This window comes from Trachypithecus francoisi, unplaced genomic scaffold, assembly GCF_009764315.1.
Source record: "Trachypithecus francoisi isolate TF-2019V2 unplaced genomic scaffold, Tfra_2.0 Lachesis_group9, whole genome shotgun sequence".
Taxonomy (NCBI): domain Eukaryota; kingdom Metazoa; phylum Chordata; class Mammalia; order Primates; family Cercopithecidae; genus Trachypithecus; species Trachypithecus francoisi.
This window is the reverse complement of record NW_022681474.1, coordinates 29,062,449-29,085,537: the sequence shown is the minus strand read 5'-3', so window position 1 is coordinate 29,085,537 and position 23,089 is coordinate 29,062,449. Positions and strand designations below refer to the sequence as shown.

Here is a 23,089-nt window from a genome sequence, read left to right as displayed (position 1 = left end):
ATCCCTTTTACTTTTGTTAGCATTGTGCTAGTAAAGATTTCTAGATCTCTTCTGACATGCTCTCTCTGCTCATTTTCTTTCTTCTAAAACTCTGTTCCCTTTTCCCCTTAACTCAGACATCAAAGATGTTTTCTTTCCTGTCTCTTGTCTGCTTTGAATGATCTTGATGTTTTTTGTGCATACTTTCTTTTTTTTGTACTTTTATTCTTATAAACTGTGGTCAGTGGATATCAAATGTATTTTTATGTCTTTTCCAACCATTTATGTGTAAATATGTATATGCTTTTCTTTTTTCGGGAGTCTCTCTGTTGCCCAGGCTGGAGTGCAGTGGTGCAGTCGCAGCTCACTGCAACCTCCACCTCCTGGGTTCAAGCAATTCTCCTGGCTCAGCTTCCTGAGTAGCTGGGATTGTAGACATGCACCACCACGCCCAGCTAATTTTTGTATTTTCAGTAGAGACAAGGTTTCACCATCTTGGCCAGGATGATCTTGATCTCCTGAGCTCAAGTGATCCTCCTGGCGTGGCATCCCAGAGTGCTGGGATTTTAGGCATGAGCCACTGAGTTCAGCCTAAGTATGTTTTTCCTCTTCACCTTGGACGCTGATCTCTGGGTTATAGCTAATATTTGATAACAGGTTAATGTTTTATTATTAACATATTAAAATGGATAGGAATAATTTACAAAAACTTGATGTGATTACAATATTAACTCTTAATCTGCCATATATGTCATATAAGTTTTCTTCGCATTATTTACCTAAGATTATAATTTCATTAGAGTGTTGTCAAACTATGTCAGATTGAAATAAACGAGAGAATCATGATTTATACATTTGTGTCTCTTATATGCTAAAACATTCTGTTTAAATAATTATTAAATGTTTGTCTTTTTAAAACTTGAGTTACTCATTTTGTACCTTCCTGCAGATTTAAGAACCTCTTAAAAATGACAAGAAAGAAGTTAAATGAATATGAAAATGGAGGATTTAGTTTTCATGGAGATTTAAAATCTAGTCAATTTGAAATGGATATTCAGATTAATAAGCTAAAACATAAGGTAATTTTTAATAAGTTTTGGGACCAAAAAAACCACTTAATTTTGGGAAATATAGACCTCTCAATGCTTTGAACAGTGAAATAAAGATTTTTTTTTTTTAACTTTAGGGACTTGATACTAATAAAACTTTTTTTTTTTTTTTTAAGTTCAGGGGTACATGGGCAGGTTTGTTATATAGTTAAACTTGTGTTACAGGAGTTTGTTGTATAGATTATTTTGTCACCCGGGTATTAAGCCTAGTGCCCATTAGTTGTTTTTCCTGATTCCTCTCCCTTCTCTCACCCTCCATCCTCTAGGGGGCCCCAGTGTCTGTTGTTCCCCTCCATGTATCCATGTGTTCTAATCATTTAGCTCCCACTTAGTAGTGAGAACTTGCAGTATTTGGTTTTCTCTTCCTGTATTAGTTTACTAAGGATAATGGCTTCTAGCGTTGGACATAGGAACAGGCGAAGATTTCATAGCCAAGACACCAAAAGCAATTGCAACAAAAGCAAAAATTGACAGAATCTAATTAAACTAAAGAGCTTCTACAGAGCAAAGGAAGTATCAGCAGAGTAAACAGACAACCTACAGAATGGGAGAAAATTTTTGCAAACTACGCATCTGACAGAGGTCTTATATCCGGCATCTGTAAGGAACTTACACAAATTTACAAGGAAAAAACAACCCCATTAAAAAGTGGGCAAAGGACATGAATAGACACTTCTCAAAAGAAGACATACATGCAGCCAAACAAACATGATAAAAAGCTCAACGTCATTGATCATTAGAGAAATGCAAATCAAAACCTCAACAAGATACCATCTCATACTTGCAGGAAAGCTATTATTAAAAAAAGTCAAAAAAATAAGCTATTCATCTGACAAGGGACTAATATCCAGAATATACAAGGAACTCAACTTGACAGCAAAAAGAATAAATAATCTAATTCAAAAGTAGGCAAAAAATCCGAAACAGACATTTCTCATAAGAAGACACACGAATGGCCAAAAGGTATATGGAAGAAATATTCAACATCACTAATCATCAGGGAAGTGTACATCAAAACCACCAAGTGATACGATCTTATTCCAGTTAGAATCGCTACTATCAAAAGACAAAAAATAACAAATGCTAGCAGGGCTGCAGAGAACAGGGAACTCTTAGACATTATTGGTGGGAATGTAAAGTAGTACAGCCATTATAAAAAACAATGTGGAGTTTTTTCAAAAAACTAAAAATAAAACTGCCATATGATGTAGTCATTCTACTATCAGGTATTTATCCAGGAAAAAGGAAATCAGCATATCAGAGGGATATCTGCATTCCCATGTTGATTGCAGTACTAATCACAATAGCTTAAGATGTGGAATCAACCTAAATGTCCATAGACAATGGAAAAGAAAAAAATGGTGTATACAGATACATAAAGATGAAAACAACAGACACTGAGGTTTCCAAGAATGCAGAATCTGTACCAAGAAATGTGTTCAGAATCTGGGTGACAGGATCAGTAGAAGTCCAAACCTCGGCATCTTGCAGTATAGTAACAAGCCTGCATGTGTACCCTTTCAATCTAAAAATGGAATTTTTTTTTTTTTTAAATAAAAAGATTTGGAGGCTGGGGACGGTGGCTTATACCTGTAATTCCGGCACTTTGGAAGTCAAGGTGGGCCACTCACCTGAAGTCAGGAGTTTGAGACAAGCCTTGACAAAATGGCAAAACCACGTCTCTACCAAAAATACAAAAAAATTAGCTGGGCGTAGTGGCATATGCCTGTAGTCCCAGCTACTCGGGAGGCTGAAGCAGGAGAATTGCTTGAACCCAGGAGGCGGAGGTTGCAGTGAGCCAAGATTGCGCCATTGCACTCCAGCCTGAGCGACAAGAGTGAAAATCTGTCTCAAAAAAAAAAAACACACAAAAAGACGTGGTGTATATACACCGTGGAATACTATTCAGCCATAAAAAAAGAATGAAATCATGTCAGTAATATTATGTTAAGTGAAATAGGTCAGGCAAGGAAGATAAATATCTGAGGTTCTCACTCATATGCAAGTGCTAAAAAAAAAACTGAGCTCATGGAAGTAGAGAGTAGAACTGTGAGTATTAGAGGCTGGGAAAAGCAGGAGGGAGGAGAGGTGGGCAGAGGCGTGGGGAAGGGAGGAGGTGTTGGGTGATGGCTACCAAATTAGAGCTGGCTAGGAGGAATGCATTCTGGTGTTCTATAGCACCACAAGGCAAATACAGTTAAATATATTTATTGTGTTTTTTCAAAAAGCTAAAAAGAGGATTTTGAATGTTCACAAGACAAAGAAATGATAAATGTTTGAAGTGATAGATATGCTAATCCGCTTATACATTGTACACATCTATTAAAATATCTCTGTAGCCATAAATATGTATAATGTTATGTGTCAACTAAAAAGGAAAAAATATTCATCCCATGATAAACTAGAACATGGGCCAACCTCATTGACTCATTTCTAATGAATAGAATGTGGTAAAGGTGACAACATGTGACTTAGGCATTAGGTTAGAAGAGGCTTCCTATCTCAGATTCCTTGCCCTTGGAACCAAGCCCGATCTTGGGAGGAAGCTTGGGACACAAAGGCAGCTTTGGAGTTCCAGTCCCCCAGGCTTTGAGCTGCGTCCAGGGAACCTGAGAGGACAGAGACAAGCTGTCCTGGCCAATATTTTCCCAAACCACAGGTTCCTGAACAGAGTAGATGTTGTTTTAAGCCACAAATTTTGGGTACTTTGTTAGGAAGCAATAAGCAGAAAAAATATATGTTACAAAAATAGACAATAAGAAACATAATAACTTACACAGGAGAAATTAGTCTCATTTAAAGCAGAATCTAATAAATGTTGAGATTAATTTATTTATGGCAAACAGTGTTAAGCAGATAACCAGGAGAAAGACCTAAGAGCTATCGAGGAGAAAGTTTTTTCTCCAGATGGAACTCAGAATTAAAGATCTGGAATCGGAACTCTCCAAAATAAAAATTTCTCAAGAAGACTTTAGTAAAACTGAACTGGAAAAATATAAGCAACTCTATCTAGAAGAATTAAAACTTCTAGATAGAGGGGGACTGGAATCTCCTGGTTTGTGCACTAATGTGTCTGGTTGCTGATGGTGGCTATTGGCTGGAACTTTGGTTGGGGCAGGCACCCCGAGCACCCACGCTGGAATAGTTTATAAATAGCTTCTTCCATTCTACAGCTTGTTCTCTTCACTCTTAATTATTTTCTTTGCTGTGTAGAAACTTTTCAGTTTAATATTGTCTCATTTGTCTATTTTTGGTTTTTTGGCTCTGCTTTTGAAAAATAGCCATAAAATCTTTGCCTAGACCACTGTCCTGAAGCAATTATCCCTATCTCTTCTTCTAGTAGTTTTATAGTTTCAAGGTCTTACTTTTTTACGTATTAAATCCATTTTGAGTTGATTTTAGTATATGGTGTTCGATAAGGGCCCACGTTCATTCTTCTGCACGTGGATATACAGTTTTCCCAGCACCATTTGTTGAAGAGGATGTCCTTTCCCCAGTGTATGTTCTTAGCACCTTTGTTTAAAATCAGTTGGCTGTAAATATATGAATTTATTTCTAGGTTCCTTATTCTGTGGCCTTAACACCAATAATTATTACCCCTTGGAATGCAAGTCAAATTAGCATAAAACATTTGCAGCTCAGGAAAAGGCTTATGGCATTAGAATCTATATTATAGGATTCATTAATTACACTTTTATTCTGGGAGCCATTTTTTTATGAGGCCTAAATAACTCAATAGGAGGTCCCTAAAACTTCTTTAGAAATTATAGGGCGTGTTTATGGGGGAAGCAGTAAGAGACTTTCTGCTACCCCTTAGATCCATGTAAGGAGGAAAGACATGAAACAATCAGAAAAATACAAGTTGAAGATCAAGTGCAAATGTTGTGTGGCCAAGATGCTGGAAATAAGGAATATATTTTTGTGACTACTGGTGGCTTTGACTTTGTTCTTGATTTTCTGAGTAATTTAAGGGTCCACATTTGAAGAATCTTCTATGTTTCAGGTGACATTTTATTGCGGTTGAATTTATTTCAAAATTTGTTCTTGGTTTTATGTTAGGCTGTTCTCAGGCTACTTCCTTCATTATCACACTATATTATTTTGTCTTCATTCAGATTGATGATCTTACAGCAGAACTGGAGACTGCAGGTTCAAAATGTCTACATCTGGATACAAAGAATCAAGTTCTTCAACAGGAGTTGTTATCTATGAAAACAATACAAAAGAAATGTGAAAAACTGCAGAAGAATAAAAAGAAGTTGGAACAAGAAGTGATCAACCTGAGAACTCATATAGAAAGGAATATGGTAGAACTTGGTCAAGTCAAACAGTATAAACAGGAGATTGAAGAAAGAGCAAGACAGGAAATAGTAGAAAAATTAAAAGAAGTCAATCTGTTTTTACAGGTTAGTTTATGTGTAGTGTGCCTTCATTCATTTCACTGCAAATTGTATTTTGGATAAATACATTATATGTGTTTCCTCTACATCCCTTATAGCAATTTGTTCTGTAGATTTCTAGAAAGATGATGGCATCTGTTTCTCCCTTTAGATATTTGAGTTTCCATCATTATTATAACTCAATTGATGATTTAGAAGAATGATTTTCATTAGAGAATTATTTGACTATTAAGACCAGTTGGCATAAAACAAAATCATCAGGAAGAGAAAATATTGTGATTTAGAAATTATACCGTATTCTTGAATTGTTCTTAATTACATTGTTCACTTTTTTAAATTTTTTTTTTTTTTTTTTTTTTGAGACAGAGTCTTGCTCTGTGGCCCAGGCTGGAGTGCAGTGGGGCGATCTCGGCTCACTGCAAGCTCCGCCTCTCGGGTTTACGCCATTCTCCTGCCTCAGCCTCCCGAGTAGCTGGGACTACAGGTGCCCGCCACCACGCCCGGCTAGTTTTTTGTATTTTTTAGTAGAGATGGGGTTTCACCGTGTTAGCCAGGATGGTCTCGATCTCCTGACCTCGTGATCCACCCGTCTCGGCCTCCCAAAGTGCTGGGATTACAGGCGTGAGCCACCGTGCCCGGCTCTTTTAAATTTTTAATTAATTTTATTATTCTTTAAATTATCAGAATTCATGAGTACTAATGAAACAATGATTCAAATGTTTATACCTCAGCCTCCTGGATAGCTGGGACTACAGGTGCACATCACGATGCCTGGCTAAATTTTTAATTCCTATTTTTGGTAGAAACAGTCTCGCTTTGTTGCCCAGACTGGTCTCGAACTCTTGGCTTCAGGTGATCCTCCTGCTTAGGTCTCCCAAAGCGCTTAGATTACAGGCATGAGCCACCAAACCTGGCTGATAAATATTTTAAACTTAAGCTTGTTTTTTCACATATGTAAAATTACTCTCTGAATCACTAACTCAAAAGTAAAGGAAAAAAATACACAATAATTACCCAGGTTATATATAAATTAAATTTTATTGAGGTATAATCTACAAATAAACACAACCATTTTAACAGTTTGACCCAAGTATATACTTGAATAACCACCCTCTCAACAGAGAACATTTCCAGAAAGTTCTCTCTTGCCCTTTTTAGTTAATTCCCCCTACTTCATCCCAGGAAACCACTGGGACTTTAAGACAACTTGTGTTGTTTTTGCCTTAAAAAAAAAAAAAGAAGAAACAAAGCTGGGCACAGTGGCTCATGCCTGTAATCCCAGCACTTCGGGAAGCCGAGGTGGGTGGATCACGAGGTCAGGAGTTCGAGACCAGCCTGGCCAACATAGTGGAAACCCATATCTACTAAAAAATTTAAAAAAGTAATTAGCCAGGTGTGGTGGTGCATGCCTGTATTCCCAGTTACTCGGGAGACTGAGGCAGGAGAATTGCTTGAATCTGGGAGGCAGAGGTTGCAGTGAGGCAAGATGGTGAGAGCTAGACTCCATCTCAAATACAAAACAAAACAAACAAATTAGGCTGGGCATGGTAGCTCACACCTGTAATCCTAGCACTTTGAGGGCTGAGGTGGGAGGACCGCTTGAGCTCAGGAGTTCAAGACCAACCTGGGCAACAAAGTGAGACCCTGTCTCTACAGAAAATTAAAAAAAATAATTAACCAGGCATGGTGGTGCATGGCTGTAGTCCCAGGTACTTGGGAGGCTGAGGTGAGAGGATCATTTAAGCCCAGGAGTTTTCAAGGCTGCAGTGAGCTATGATTGTGTCACTGAACTGAACCATAGGCAACAGACTGAGACCCTGTCTCTAAAATTAAGCCAAAGAAATGTCTTTACTCTCTTACCCACATGGGTATATGAGTGCGTGAGTGTGTGTGTGTCTGGGTGAGTGATAAAAATCTACTTCCTTAATAACATGAGTTTGTGTGTCTATGAGTCATTAAAACTCAATAATTTAACAAATTTGTTTTAGTTGGCATAAAGAGCGATTGAGAACTGTGCAGGACCCCTTTGCTTATGAGAGAGGATGGAGGGTGCAAACTGGTAGAAAGCATTTGAAGATTAACAGAGAGCAAATCTGGGCCACTTGAAAATGTGTAGCCGTTGTGAGAGTAGAAAGTCTTCGCTACTCATTCTCAGCTTTTTCCCTTCCCTCAGGCTCCTGAGAGATAGGAGTCTTGGAACACAGTCCGTAAGTCCAAGGTGGTGTTATCCATGATAACACAGGTTTCTTCACATGGTATTTATGATAATCTTACAAAGCTGTACATGTTAGCTCTTAGAGACATGGAATGAGAATAGGGAGGAATCTTAGTGATAAGCCAGTATAGTTTCTCATTTTACAGATGAAGAGACCTAGGGAAAGGTTAAACAGCAGGCCCCAAGCCATAGAGCTAGTCAGGCTCAGGATCACACTCCGCGTTCCTTTACTTGTAGTCCAGGTGATTCCATAACCTTATGCTCCAGCAGGTAGGATTACTGTAAGAGATCCAAGACCTTGGGCTTTTTTCTCTACATGTATTTATGTGCACAGCATTTATTCCTAAGAAGCTCTAAGTTCCTATATCTTCCATACAGATGATTACTTTAATTTACTTTGCCAAGTATATTCATAATATGGAATATCACATCAAAATTTTTAAGCATATTCAAGTCTCCCATGAATGTATTTTAACACAAAAATAATTTTTATACGATTTTCATTCGAAAATACCTATACATTTGTAGTCATTTTCTTTCTTAGGTTTTCCTTATGTTACCAATTATTTTTTATTTTCCATATAACATTTCCCCCCATCGTTAGACATCTGGGTTGCCAGTCAGCCTTTATTGTTTTGATTACTTCATCACGGATGAAAATGCTTCTCTAGTAGAAACTCACTTTCATTTCTTTGGAAGGTGTATTTGGATTCTCGTTTCAATTAGAGCCCTGGAGTGTCCTCTTATCTCTTTGACCAATGCCTGTTGACACAGAAATCTTTCTCTTTTGGAGTTTGGGTTAAAAACAAAACAGCCCTTAGACACCGAGTACGTGGCCATGGTCTTACTCAGGTTATATATTTTTAATGTATTTTTAAAACATGTGCTTTTAATTTGTTTTAGGCACAAGCAGCATCTCAAGAAAACTTAGAGCAGTTAAGAGAGAATAATTTTGCTTCAATGAAAAGTCAGATGGAACTCAGAATTAAAGATCTGGAATCTGAACTCTCCAAAATAAAAACTTTTCAAGAAGACTTTAATAAAACCGAACTGGAAAAATATAAGCAACTCTATCTAGAAGAATTAAAAGTTAGAAAGTCCTTGTCAAATAAACTAAACAAGTAAGTCAAAACATAGAATAGGAAATAAATTAAGCTCATTCATTTGTCTTGAAAGCATAATTCTTAATGAGATAGGTTCATGAGATTAATGGGAAGTGAAAGCTAACTAGGTAATATAATTTTGGAAAATGTTAGTAAATTACCTTTAAAATGTGAGTCCAGGACAGTTTATGTCTTTCCTCTGTTTTTTTTTTTTTTTTTAATGGCTTTTCCATTAATATTCTTACGTAGTTAACTAGATCTATGTCTTTCAGCTATGTGCTTTTGAAACTTTGTTAATTTAGACATTGACATTGTCATCAAATTGTTTATCAGCATTGCCATAAATGTAATTATTAATGAGTTGGGCTGTTTTTTGGAAAATTACAACTTAAACCAGAAGGGTCAAGCATCACTACTACTCTGCACATTCTGGCACTCCATAAATGAACTTTCCTTGATTGTGATATCTGGTGTTACCACTAGAGGGCGCTGTGAGACAAACTATCCTGTGTAGTTTTTCTACTACTTAAAGGTATTCTAGTGAAATAGGGAATGATTAACGTAGGGATGAAGGGAATTATAATTCATAAAGTGGTTAAAAATAACACCTCGGTCGGCCTGAGGGAGTGTGTGGAAAACAGGTCAGGCCCCACCTCTGATGCCTTGGGAACAATGTTAGGAGCTAACTGCCTTTGAGGCTCTTTAGTTCTTTTTGATCACCAACTCAGCTATCTTCTTTTCCCCTAGAATTTTTTGCTCTGAATTATTCCTTGGTGCCAGATGCCTAATATTTTTCCAGATAATGGGTGAAATAAATGTAAAAGGGTGGTGAAAGCAAATGCTTGCACATGTCTTGAGGATTTTTTTTTTTTTTTTTAAATCTCTAAACTGGTTTACTAAATACAAGTATTTTTAGCTGGGCTTTTTCCTTTGTTCTTAGTTCTGTTAATTGTATGTATCAAAACGATGTTTTTGATATGTTTGTACATAGTGAAATGGTTATTATAGTCAAGCAAGTTAACATATTTATCATCTCACATACTTACTCTTTAAAGACAAGTATTTCTAATGATATCCTCAGGAATCTTAACTGTGGAGCGTTCCAGAAGGCAGCAGGTGTTACCTGTGAAGCCATACATCATTGGTAGCCATTTTCTTCCCTTCCCTACTTTGCTTGAATTACTTGTTTGTTGGAAACTACCCTAGAAACATACGCACTTCTTTTTTTTTTTTTTTTTTTTTGAGACGGAGTCTCACTCTGTCGCCCAGGCTGGAGTGCAGTGGCCGGATCTCAGCTCACTGCAAGCTCCGCCTCCCGGGTTTACGCCATTCTCCCGCCTCAGCCTCCCGAGTAGCTGGGACTACAGGCGCCTGCCACCTCGCCCGGCTAGTTTTTTGTATTTTTTTAGTAGAGATGGGGTTTCACCGTGTTCGCCAGGATGGTCTCGATCTCCTGACCTCGTGATCCACCCGTCTCGGCCTCCCAAAGTGCTGGGATTACAGGCTTGAGCCACCGCGCCCGGCCAATATGCACTTCTTTAGAACAGTCTAAAAATTATAATTGCATACAGTAGGCATGCTCTGACACGTTTTTCAGTATTAAAATACTGGTTAGTGGGAAATTTCATTTACTCTTATGGTAACTTTTTTAAAAATGCAAGTCTCTTAGGAATCATTTAGGGAAAAGCAAAATATGAAGCATGTGTCTTCTGCAATCTTCACAGAACTAATGAGAAGCTAGCAGAGGTCAGCACCAAACTTCTTGTGGAAAAACAGCAGAGCAGATCTTTGTTCACCACTCTCACTACCAGGCCAGTCATGGAGCCACCTTGTGTTGGAAATCTTAATAATAGTTTATATCACAACAGAAAACTTATTCCAAGAGAAAACTTAGTGACCTCTTCCTCAAATCCACGGACTTCAAATAATAGCGTGGAAAACTACTTGAGCAAGGTTAGTTATGTTGTCTTTTTTCCTTCGGGTTTCAAATTTCTCATATAAGAATTCTTTTTTTGTTTATGTTTTTGAGACAAGGTTTTACTCTGTTGTCCAGGCTGGAGTGCAGTGGTGCCATCTTGGCTTTGTTCAAGCGACTCTTGTGTCTCGGCCTCCCAGGTAGCTGGGATTACAGGTGTGTGCCACCACACCCAGCTAATTTTTATATTTTTAGTAGAGACTGGGTTTCACATATTGCCAGGCTGGTCTCAAACTTGTGGTCTCAAATGATCTGCCTGCCCCAACCTCCTGAAGTGCTGGGATTACAGGTGTGAGCCACCGTGCCTGGCCTCAAATTTCTGATATAATTCTTGTTTTTAATTTGGTGAAATACTGAGTTGTTTAATTGACTTATGCTTGATAAGTAAGGGTCATAATTATCTGTGCTAATAAAGTGAGGAAACAGAAATTTTAGTTTTTTTTTTTTAAGTCCCTAGAGCTCTCACTTCCAAGAGATACCATTTGTTAACTTTATTCAATAAATGTAACTAAATTGTCACATTTTAAATTTCTTTAAAAGCTGAATTTATTAGAAATGGAATATTATTGCCTATTACCTGATAGTAAAAGGTATACGTTGAGATACTTTGGCTTTCTTTCTAATGGATTTGAGTTTGGCTGTGGTTGATAGCACTTTGATGGTTTTCTGGCACCATCTCAAGTGTTCTACCCTTAATCATAAGTGAATGATTGGCATCCAGACACTTAACCACATAGGGAAATTTATTATTTAAAGAACTCCAAGATAAATACTTTTTATGAATTACACCTCTAACACTGATTAATTAGTATTTTTAAGTTTTGTCATTTTGTTACATAGGATTACATCCTTAGTTGCTATTGTTACAGCATTTTTCTCCCAATTTTTGTAAAATGTGTCTATTACTGGGCAATTGCACAGCAGTTTTTAAATAGTTAAGCAAATATGTGAATTTAAAAAAGGCACTTCGCTTGTGCCATTACTTGAATTTGATGACTAAGACGGCAATGATACCAAGAGTGTTTAGTAAGTATTATCAAACAGAATTATTTTCTTCCTACCCAGAATTTCATGTAAAGCCTCACAGGGTCCCCATCTTTACAGTTGCAAGATCCTAGCTAGCCAATATCATGTTCATCATTTTGTTAGCTTAGTTTTGTCTTGCTTTTCTGGGACAATAGAAAACCCATTGAAGAGGAACCTTCCAATCCAACCTTATGATTTCACTCATAGTATGACTCCATTTCTGGGGATCTCAAAATGAATTCAACAATGACAAGTTATAACAATTGTAGACTTGGTAGGGAAAAAAAATAATTCAACTATGCTTGATCCAGTTTAAGATACTTGTCTAACTTTTGACCATTTTTGACTAGGGGGACAAATTACAAAAGCTGGTTGCAGTGGTGAACACCTGTAGTCCCAGCTACTTGGGAGGCTGGGGCAGGAGGATTGCTTGAGCCTGAGAGTTTGAGGTCGTAATGTGTTTTTATTGCACCTGTGAATAGCCACCACACTCCAGCCTGGGCAACATAGCAAGACCCTGTCTCTTAAAAAAATTACAAGACACATAAAACATTTGTTTGAACAAAAATAAATAACTAGTTCTTGTTGTGTATCATTAAAATATCCATTTTAATCAGTGCACATTAGCTTAAGAGTTAATGGTATTTTCATGATCTTAATGCAGAGAAAAATAGTGTAGACTCATGTTAAATGAGACCTCAATGTGGTTTCTTTACCAGGCCTCATGTCCTAACAAATCACAGAAGAGCAAGCCTAAGGTTTTTTAGACAGTACTGCAGCCAAGTGGCTAACAAGGAACAAATTAAATGATTGTTTTAATATATAAATTACAAGATCCTAGCCAGCTAATATTTTTTTCATCATTTTATTAGCTTAGTTTTGTCTTGTTTTTTTTGACGATGAGATGATCACGGGCTAAGTGCTTCAGGGTCATGAAATTGTCCTACTGGGTACAAAAAGAAAATGAATGTCAAATACTTCTGTAGGCCAGATGCTCATGCCTATAATCCCAACACTTTGGGAAGCCGAAGCAGGAAGATCACTTGAGCTCAGGAGTTCAAGACCAGCCTGGGAAACATAGTGAGACCTCATTTCTGCAAAAAATTTTAAAAATTAGCTGGGCATGGTGATGCACGCTTGTAGTCCCAGCTTCTCGGGAGGCTGAGGCAGGAGAATCACTTGAGCCCAGGAGATCAAGGCTGCAGTGAGCTATGATCGTGCTTCTGTACTCTATCCTAGAGGACAGTGAGACCCTGTCTCAAAACCAAAACAATAACAAAAAACCTTCTGTAACTTATTAAGCATGATGCAAATATAAAATTTTCTCATTAGTTCCTACCAGAAAACTCAGGTAACAGCATTTTATAGGATGATGAAAGAGTGTATAAATACGCAATGTAAGGGAGGATTTTTGAGGAAGTATTTTTTCTTGATTTTTTGGGGGGACAAGGGGGTGTTTATTTGTACTATTTCTGGATAAGCTGAAAAATATTCCATTGGTATACATGGTTTCTTTGTGGGGCACTGATTTGCCAAACCATGTTAGACTTAATAAAAGAGATTAAAAAGAACTATTCTATCAAGTCAAGTGTGACTTTCATACCTTAAAAAATTTTTTTGAAAGAATAGAACTTTTCTTTTAAAAAATGGCATGAAACTATATTCCATAAAACAGATAGAAGTAGAGCTCTCTGGCTAAAGGAGGGTTAGGAGCTCTGAAGTTGTGACTTCCTTATCCCTTACTCCTGCAATATCCTCTGTAGATCCTTAGATTTCTGTGGGACAGTTTGAAAACTACCAGTTATGAAAGAATCCAAGTAGCCAAAATTTGTTGGTACATTATTCTTCTATAATTTTATCCTATTCTTAAAAAAGTATACCTGAAGTTGCAGATGTGCTCCCTTTATTAATGTTGGACTTCAAGCTACCTCCATCATCTGAAGCATAATCCCCACCTGGAAATAAACAGAAAGTCCATAGAGAAAGGAGGAGCATTTTTATAAAACATAGTTTATTTATTTTACTCTATAATAGCTTTTGATTTTTTATTATGCATTAAATTATTAGCATGAGAGATTAGTAATTTATTAAGCTTTTTTTTTTTTTTTTCTTTTTTTTGAGATGGAGTCTGGCTCTGTCACCCAGGCTGCAGTGCGGTGGCCGGATCTCAGCTCACTGCAAGCTCCGCCTCCTGGGTTCACGCCATTCTCCTGCCTCAGCCTCCCGAGTAGCTGGGACTACAGGCGCCCGCCACCTCGCCCGGCTAGTTTTTTGTATTTCTTTTAGTAGAAACGGGGTTTCACCGTGTTAGCCAGGATGGTCTCGATCTCCTGACCTCATGATCCGCCCGTTTCGGCCTCCCAAAGTGCTGGAATTACAGGCGTGAGCCACCGCGCCCGGCCATTTTATTAAGCTTTTTAATTTCCTCTAGCAGTGTTCAGTTTCTCCTAAACTATTGCTCTATCCATTTCAAAAACCATTGATGGCACCTTGTCTACCTCAATAGGACAGTTATTAATGTCACCAATACATTTTTATCTCCTTTTTTCTTCCATAGTCTGTATCAGGCACTGTGTTAAGTTATTTAACTGGAGACAATAATTCTAAATTTGTATTAAGGGAAATATGAGGAAAATGTGTGATTTAAATGTGTGATTTAATGGTAAAGTAGGAATGAAAGGGACTTTTTCAAAGTCATTTAATATTTGCCAGTTTTCACTTTGAATATAGGTAAAACCTTCCCAGTTTTCCATCAGCCAGGACAAAACCAGACTTGTCAACACACAAGACCCTTTTCCTAAGTTTTGGAGTGTCCCTCCCAGAGCCGCTCCCTCCTGGGTTTTGGGTCTGCCGCTTTTCCCTTTGAGCCTTTATGTCTGACCTGGTGTCCTTTTCTCAAAAGTAGTTGCCCTCAACTGTCATTTATGTGGTAAAATATTCACCACGCCGGGCGTGGTGGCCAATGCCTGTAATCCCAGAACTTTGGAAGGCCCAGGTGGGTGGATCACGAGGTCAGGAGTTCGAGACTAGCCTGTCCAATATAGTGAAACCTCGTCTCTACTAAAAAATACAAAAATTAGCTGGGCGTGGTGGTGCGCGCCTGTAGTCCCAGCTACTCAGGAAGCTGAGGCAGGAGAATTGCTTGAACCCGGGAGGTGGAGGTTTCAGTGAGCTGAGATTGCACCAATGCACTCCAGCCTGGGCAACAGAGTGAGGGGGGGAAAAATAACCTCTACTTAAATTTGTTATGCAAGAAGTATTCTCTGTCTAGACAGTTAAGATTTCTTCAGTATTAGAGTAAGCAATTTGCTAAGAGTATTTCATTTTTAAGCAAAATATACATATTATGAAAGTATTTGTATATAGGGTATAAAGAAATAATAAAATTTATTACACATAGGAAATAAATATTTAGGAGAAGTGAGAAACTACATTACATTAGTAGTTCCTTAATATAAGTCATGTAAAAATGTATATTTATGTCATGTTTATTAATGAATAGCAATATAAGATTTGTTCAATAAAGGCTTCTCCTTTTATTTAGTATTGAGTTATTACTTTTACAGGACCTGTCTGCTAATGCTGTTGTCACATTATTCATTTTATAAGGCCTGTCTATAATATTACTGTCACAGAAATATATGGAAAACAGTCTTACAAAAAATTGGGAAACCTGTTAGTCAAAAAATTTTATCTTCATACCTAACATTTTTAAAAGCATTGGATATCATATTATCATTATCACCACAAAGTACCTATTATACTCACTATATAGTGTGCTATTTCAGACCATATTCTGGGTATTTAGAGAGAGAATACCTTTTATAAAAAAGATTTAAATAAGAACACTCTAAATGGGCCACTTGCAATATAGTTTGAAATATTCCCACACATTTCATAGTTAAGTATATAAATAAAATTAGATGTTTAAAAAATTGGTACTAATTTTTGAAATCAAAATTACAATTAAAGAACTATACATATTTTTTTGTTTATAATTCTACCAAGTTGTGAATCAAAGAAACTAAGCTGGAAAACTAGCTCAAACTTATATTTATCACTTTTTGAGCAAATTTTCTGAAATCTTTGTGTTTACATGAATAAAGAAATGTTACTTATAATATATAGGTAGGATAATACTTATTTTCACTTACTTTTTTGCCAGTAGAATTTTCACATGACATTATGATAGTATCACTTTCTTCATGTATATATTGATGATTTTGTACCAAAAAATAGCATAGAACATACTTTAAAATTTCAATTTTCTAAAAGTAGACAATGGAAAGGGTTCACACCATTCTCCTGCCTCAGCCTCCCGAGTAGCTGGGACTACAGGTGCACGGCACCATGCCTGGCTAATTTTTTTTGTATTTTAGTAGAGACAGAATTTCACTGTGTTGCCCAGGCTGGTCTCGAACTTCTGAGCTCAGGCAATCTGCCTGCCTTGGCCTCCCAAAGTGCTAGGATTATAGATTTGAGCCACTGTGCCCCACCAGAAAGTTTGTTTTAAGGAAAAATCCATTAAAGTGAAAAAACTGATTAAGCTTTATAAAGGTCAGAGTTTTGCTAAGAATTTCAAAGTAATGCATTCATTGCAAACTATGACTTCAGTTGTTTAACCTTGTACTAAAAAGAGAAAATATCACCTGACATTATGTATATGCAATAGACCAATATTAATTGTACTTTTTATCAGATTAAACATTACACATTTTTAAAATCTAAACTTAAGTAGGAATTTTATTTATGTGATTATTTTTATATTTAAGCAATCGAGTTAAATGTAGTCCTTAAGAGTATTACAGGCCACGTTTTGTAAGTGATATATCATTCCCATGGTAATGTCTCTTGTCTAACTTAAACATTATCAATAACTTGTGACTGATTTCAGATGCAGCAGGAGTTAGAAAAAAACATAACTAGAGAACTCAAAGAAGGTATGTTGCCCAACTTCATGAATTAAATTTAGATTGATTAATTGATTTCTGAAATAAACTGTAAATGGTGAGTGGGATCCCTTTCCATTTTTTGACTAATAGATACTACATTAAATGTTCTTTCTTACACACATCTAATGAAAGATGTGAAAACATAAATATTCATAGTGAAGAATATACTTCCTTTGTCTCATTAATTCATCATGTTCCATAGCTTTAAAAAAATCTCAAGAAGTCTTTGCATCTCTTTTTTTTTTTTTGGCTCTACACTTTCTTCACTTCTGCCATTCCCATAGAACTGTAGCCAGCGTGCAGAAATTATTCTTAGAAAACAAAGGGATCATCAACTTCTCAGGGGTATGGTGGTGATTTAAGGCCCAGAGAGCCCAGACTTACCTAGTAATACCTAGTCTGGAATTACAGTTCATAAGCAGTCGCCTGACAGGTGACATTTTAAATCTCCAGTCATTTACTTTGTCATTGGTTTCCCTTTGCCCTCAGGAGAAGCTCCAAGTTCCTTAGCATGGAATAAAAACACCCACATCAATGTGGTCCTTGTCATGTCATTCAACCTTATTTCTCACCCCTTGCTGTTCTCCGGGCCCCTTTGCTCTGGCATGCAGCCACCCTAGACCACGTGGAAGTCCACAGGGATTTTCCTCAGCTCCAGCTCTTGGCATTTGCTTCTTCCTTCTGTCTGGCATGTTTTCCTTGTCCTTCAGGTATCAGTCTACACATTGCCTCCATCAAAAAGCCTACATTGTTGACTCAGAACTGGGATAGTGTCCGTTCTCTGTGTTCCAGTAGTGTCCTGTCTTACACCTCTCATGGTATCTGTGACTCTGTAGGGAAATTGTATGTTTGTCTGTTTTTTCAGATTATAGCATATGTTTGTTAGAGATGGATCATATCATCTTCATCTTGTAATTCCAGTGCTTACTTTGCTCATGGTTGTTGAATAAATGAATGAAGAGAAGCTCTGATATTTAACCATAAGGATAAATTAATTCAGTGTGCAACCATGGGCAAATTATATTTAATAGTAATCTTGTATAATAGTTGTGCATAGATATATTTCTTTATTAAAACTGACAAAATTCTCAGCTGTCTTACTGACTTTCACTTAGTTAACTTTGAAATCTTTTAGGTAAAGAATATAATTCTTTTTCATTTTAGCTGCTGCTGAATTGGAATCTGGATCAATAGCTTCTCCTCTAGGATCTACTGATGAGTCAAATCTAAATCAAGATCTGGTTTTGAAAGCATCAAGAGAATATGTACAGATTTTAAAGAAAAATTATATGATCTGAAAGATAAAATTTTATTACTGGGCTGTTTATGTTACATTTTAATTGTTTCTCATTAAATATTAATATATGACATGTAAAAATCTCTATTAAAGGAAAATATTTTTGTATCATATGTGTCAGATCAAAATTTGTATAGTATTTTAAACAATGTTACTTGGCTTCTTTAAGAGGATTTTGCCAGTGAAAACCAGGAATATTGAGTTTTACATGCTCAAAGTGCCCAAATGTCAGCTGTTTAAACAGCCAAACCACGAAGTTGTCATTAATACTTCAGTGCAGTTAATTGATGGCTTATTTGTATTTTGTAATTTTTATCACTATATGTAGTGGTAGAGTTGAACTTAGACATTTTGTTGTGCAGGAACTATGGTCATTGTTCATGTTTGGATGTATTACAGTTGTTACAGTGCCATCAAATGTACACAATTTTAAGCACTGATTTATATAGCTCTTCTCAGGGAGAAATAAGATTTGCCTAATTCACCTTTTCTGTTTGTTTATTTATTTCTAATTAACCTTTTTGGAAACAGTCTTCAATTTAGAGAAAATTTCCAAAGTTTAATGCAAAGACTTTCCCCTCCGAACCATTTGAGAGTAAGTTGCTGACATTATGCCATCACCCCTGATTACTTTAGTGGGCATTCCTACAAGTCAGGACATTCTATGTAACTACAGTGCAAACATTGCAATCAGAAAGTCAACATTAATACATTCTAGTTTGTTACTTCTCTGTAATGTCCTTTATAGCAAAAGGATCCCATTCCAATCCATGGCTTGTATTTAGTTGTTGTATCTCTTAGATTCTTTAAGTCTGGAACAGTTCCTCAGTCTTTCCTTGACCTTCATGACCTTGAGTATTTTGAAGAGTAAAGTCCAGTAATATAGAATGTCCCTCAGTTGGGTTTCATGGTGATTAGATTTAAATTACATGATTTTTTGGCAGGAATATCACAGAAGTGACCCAGTGATCTTCTCATTGCATCTTACCTGTGACCCTACAGTTTTGACTTGCCCTGTTCTTGGCAATGTTAGCACTGATCACTAACAGTGGTATCTGCTGAATTTCTCCTCTGTAATGTTATTTTTTCACCTTGTGGTTAATTAGTATTTTATGGGGAGGTAATTTGAGACTATGTACATATCTCTGTTCCTCATCGAACCCTCAATTTATTCATTTACTTCTATCAATATGTGTTCATGGTTTATTTTATTCAATGGGTTATCATTCATTAATGTCATTATTAAAATTTGTTTTTCTTTTAAGAAATACTCTATTTTGACAATTTCAGACTTACAGAAAAATTATAAGAAGTAGTACAAATAATTTTTGGATATTATTCCCCAAATGTTAACATTTTACTACATTTACTTTATCCTTTCTTCCCCTTCTCCTCCTCTGTTTCTAGATAAATATGAATATAGGTGCTTATTACAGATATTTTTTCTGAACTGTTTGCAGGTTGCAGACATGATGCCTCTTTATTTCTAAATAATGCATATTTCCTAAATACAAGGAATTACCTTACATAAGTGTAGTTTAATGGTCAAAATCAGGATATTAACATTGGCTCAATGTTAATATCTAATCTATAGACCTCATGCAGAGTTTGCCAGTTGTCTCCAAGATATCCTTGATAGCTGAGGAAAATTCAAGATGGGGGATTTTCACCAGGTGTGTTGTGTTGGTCCAATTGTCCCGTTTCTCTAGTCGCCTTTAATCTGGGACAGCTGCATGACAATCTTTGATTGTCATGACATTTATGTTTTTGGAGAGTATAGGTCAGGTGTTTTGTAGGCTTTGTCTCCATTTTGGTTTGTACGGTGTTTCCTCATGATTAGCTTCAGGTTGTGTCATTTGGGCAGGGCTTTCACGCAGGCTGAGTTCTCTGCAGTGCAGCATCTGGAGGCATCTGCTATCACTCGCTTCCATTACTGGCCAATGTTGACTTTGATTATTTGGTTTGTTCAGATAATCAAAGTCCACATCCTGCCATGTTTGTCCATGGTAAAGCTACTATATACTTCGTATTTAATAAGTATCTTGTATAAAGATACTTTGAGATTTTGTAAATATTTGGCTGCTACTCAGAACTTCAGCCACGAGATCAAGCCTTTCATTGGTGATTTGTGCTTGAATCAATTATTATTATGCTGGTTACCTTTATCCCTTCTATATTGATAAATACAACAAAACCAGTGAACAAATAGAGGGAGAAGGGGAAGCTTACTAATTTGGTGTTCAGATGCCCCTGGATTTGGCCAACAGTAGCCATTTCAAGCCGATTTTGTGTCCTTCTGAACACTTATTCTTTGAATACTTCAAGGGTCAACTGTATTTTTAACTTCCTTTTCTGACAGTCACCTGGCTCCCTTCATCCTGAATATATATTAAGTACTTACTTCATGCTGTCGATAGGCTTTGGAATCTGACTTTAAGTGCAATGACATATAACAGAACCAGTTTTGCCATAGGCTAAATGATACAAAGAAAACATACATATCGTTGACATATCGTTGGTCACAAAAACATCACTAAACTTCTAAGTGAAGACCCCAAAACACGAATACTAAACATTGAAATAAATGTGAGCTCTACATATATTTAGGAAAGATTAATTTAAAAAATTAAGATACCACCCAATTTTGGGTGCATCAGTGAGTGATAGTGGTTGTAGTGGTGGTGCTGTGTTAAATCAAGGAATAAATGATGCAAAGTGAAAAAATTGTCAGGAGCACTTGCTGCCCTCATGCAGCTATCTGAACACTATTTTTGTGTTCAAAAATAGTCACAAATACGGCAGGCTCATGGAGAACTTTCATACCACATGATTGTGTACTGCAGCATTTGTGTTATGACCATAGACCCTACAACATTTTATTTTATAGTAATTTGCATTCATTTGTTCCTTGCTTAACCTGCTTATTCCAGTTCAGGGTCACACATTGTTGGAGCCTCTCCTGCACTTAGGGGTGCAGCGGGGGAACCAGCTCTGGACAGGACATATCCCATTGCAGGGCCACTCACATACACCCGCCCTCACTCTAACTAGGACCATGTCATGACATCAGCACATCATATGACCTAACATGCCCAGCTTTGGGATGTAGGAGGAAACCAGAATACCTGGAGGAAACCCACACAGACGGGGAGAATGTGCGACCTCCACATAGATGGGAGCCCAGTTGGGAATTCTTTTTCTCCTCAGTGTGACAATGAAATGATGTTGTTCAAGAATCTGCTATATTTACTGATTTGTTCAATCCCCATGTATGTAACCAATCTCTTGTGTCCCAGCCCCTAAGCAACTGTGCTCCCCAGTCCCCCTTGGACTCCAGCACCCTTCATCAGGTTGCCTCCACTGCTTTTCCTCCCAAGCTGATGCTGTCTTCACTCCATCCTTTCCCAGACACCCCGTGCCAAGCCATCCTCTTATGTAGATGCTTCTACCTCAGATGCTGTAAACCCATGTGGGACTATTCCTTCCCCTGTGTGGTTGCCTCCTGACTCTGTCTTTGATACCTCATTCTATTCCATCTACCTTTCAGGGGTGCCCTTACTTGACCTCCAACCCTGTAGAGGGTGACACTCCTGACATAGGAGATGGAAAGAAATTATTTAGGCAGATAGCAAGGGTAAAAGAGTCCTTGGCAGAATTTCTCTTTTAACAAAAAGCAGGTCCCAAATCATTTCTAACAAGGAGCAGCCTGAAAAATCGAGCTGCTGACATAAATAAGCAAGCTGGAAGCTTGCATGGGTGAATGCTGGCAATTGTGCCAATAGAAAAGGGCTACCTGAGGGCGAAGTACTTTCAATATGGAGGCTCCATCTTCCCTTTTCTTTGTACAGTAAAGGAACAGGCAACATGGTGCTGGCCAGGCAGAGAACTCATCTGCATAATAAAAGATTAGGGTGTGGGCGGCCAGATTTTCATGCACTATGCAAATGGCACACCTAGCCCTAACCAGGTTTTTGCACCTTATGCAAATGGCACACCTGGTCTGACCAATCTTTTGTGCCCTGTGTAAATCAGACACCACTGCCTTAAGCTCATCTATAAAACCGTGTGCATTTTGCCGCAGACTGGAAGACCTGCCCGGGACCCTCTCTCTGCAGGGGAGAGCTTTTCTCTTTCTCTCACCTATCAGACCTCTGCTCTTAACCTCACCCCTGTGTGTCCACATCCTTGATTTCCCTGGCGTGAGACAATGAACCTCAGATATTACTCCAACAGTAATGCTGCTTCACTCCCACACTTAGGCCGTTTTCATTTTATCCAGACTCCAGCCCCTCACTCTGGGCCACCACAACTCTGTTTTTGTTTCCAGACTTAGTCCCCATACTTTTGAACTGAAATGTTCAGGAAGAAAAAGGAGAATAGGACTCCACATACCATTTATAATCAACATGCCGAGCTCTACAAAGCAAGCATTTTTTATTGGAATTGCATTGAGTCTATAATTTGGGGAAAAAAGACATTTAGAATATTGAGTTATTCTGTCTTTTTTTTTCTTTCTTTCTTTCTTTTTTTTTTTTTGAGACAGAGCCTCACTCTTTCACCCAGACTGGAGTACAGTGGTGCAATCTCGGCTCACTGCAAGCTCTGCCTCCTGGGTTCATGCCATTCTCCCACCTCAGCCTCCTGAGTATCTGGGACTACAGGCGTCCGCCACCATGCCCAGCTAATTTTGTTTTTGTATTTTTAGTAGAGACAAGGTTTCACCATGTTAGCCAGGATGGTCTCCATCTGCTGACCTCATGATCCACCCGCCTCAGCCTCCCAGAGTGCTGGGATTACAGGCCTGAGCCACTGCGCCTGGCCTATTCTGTCTTGTTAACTTACAGAGATCTTGCATATATACATTTTTAGATTTATTCCCAGTTATTTAATACTTTTGATTCTATTCTTACATTTTATTTCCTGTTTCTTATAGAAGTAAAATCAGTATTTTATGTATTAAACTTGGATTCAGCTATCTTGATAAATTTATTTTCTATTTGAGTATTTTATCTGTAGAATCTTGGATTTCCCGT

General features: G+C 37.5%; 1 protein-coding gene across 7 annotated transcripts in view; it reads left to right on the top strand.

Moving 5' to 3' along the window:
- The window catches only part of ANKRD26 (ankyrin repeat domain 26), a 95,253-nt gene extending 75,727 nt beyond the window's left edge, over positions 1-19,526 (top strand). For all 7 annotated transcript variants that reach the window (XM_033208832.1, XM_033208831.1, XM_033208830.1 and 4 more), the window contains 6 exons: positions 929-1,058; positions 5,204-5,494; positions 8,607-8,824; positions 10,531-10,759; positions 16,702-16,747; positions 17,924-19,526. In XM_033208832.1, coding sequence (XP_033064723.1) covers positions 929-1,058; positions 5,204-5,494; positions 8,607-8,824; positions 10,531-10,759; positions 16,702-16,747; positions 17,924-18,057 — 1,048 coding nt within the window. In that variant the 3' untranslated portion in view covers positions 18,058-19,526. The remainder of the gene's footprint in view (positions 1-928; positions 1,059-5,203; positions 5,495-8,606; positions 8,825-10,530; positions 10,760-16,701; positions 16,748-17,923) is intronic.
- Positions 19,527-23,089: the final 3,563 nt, after the last annotated feature.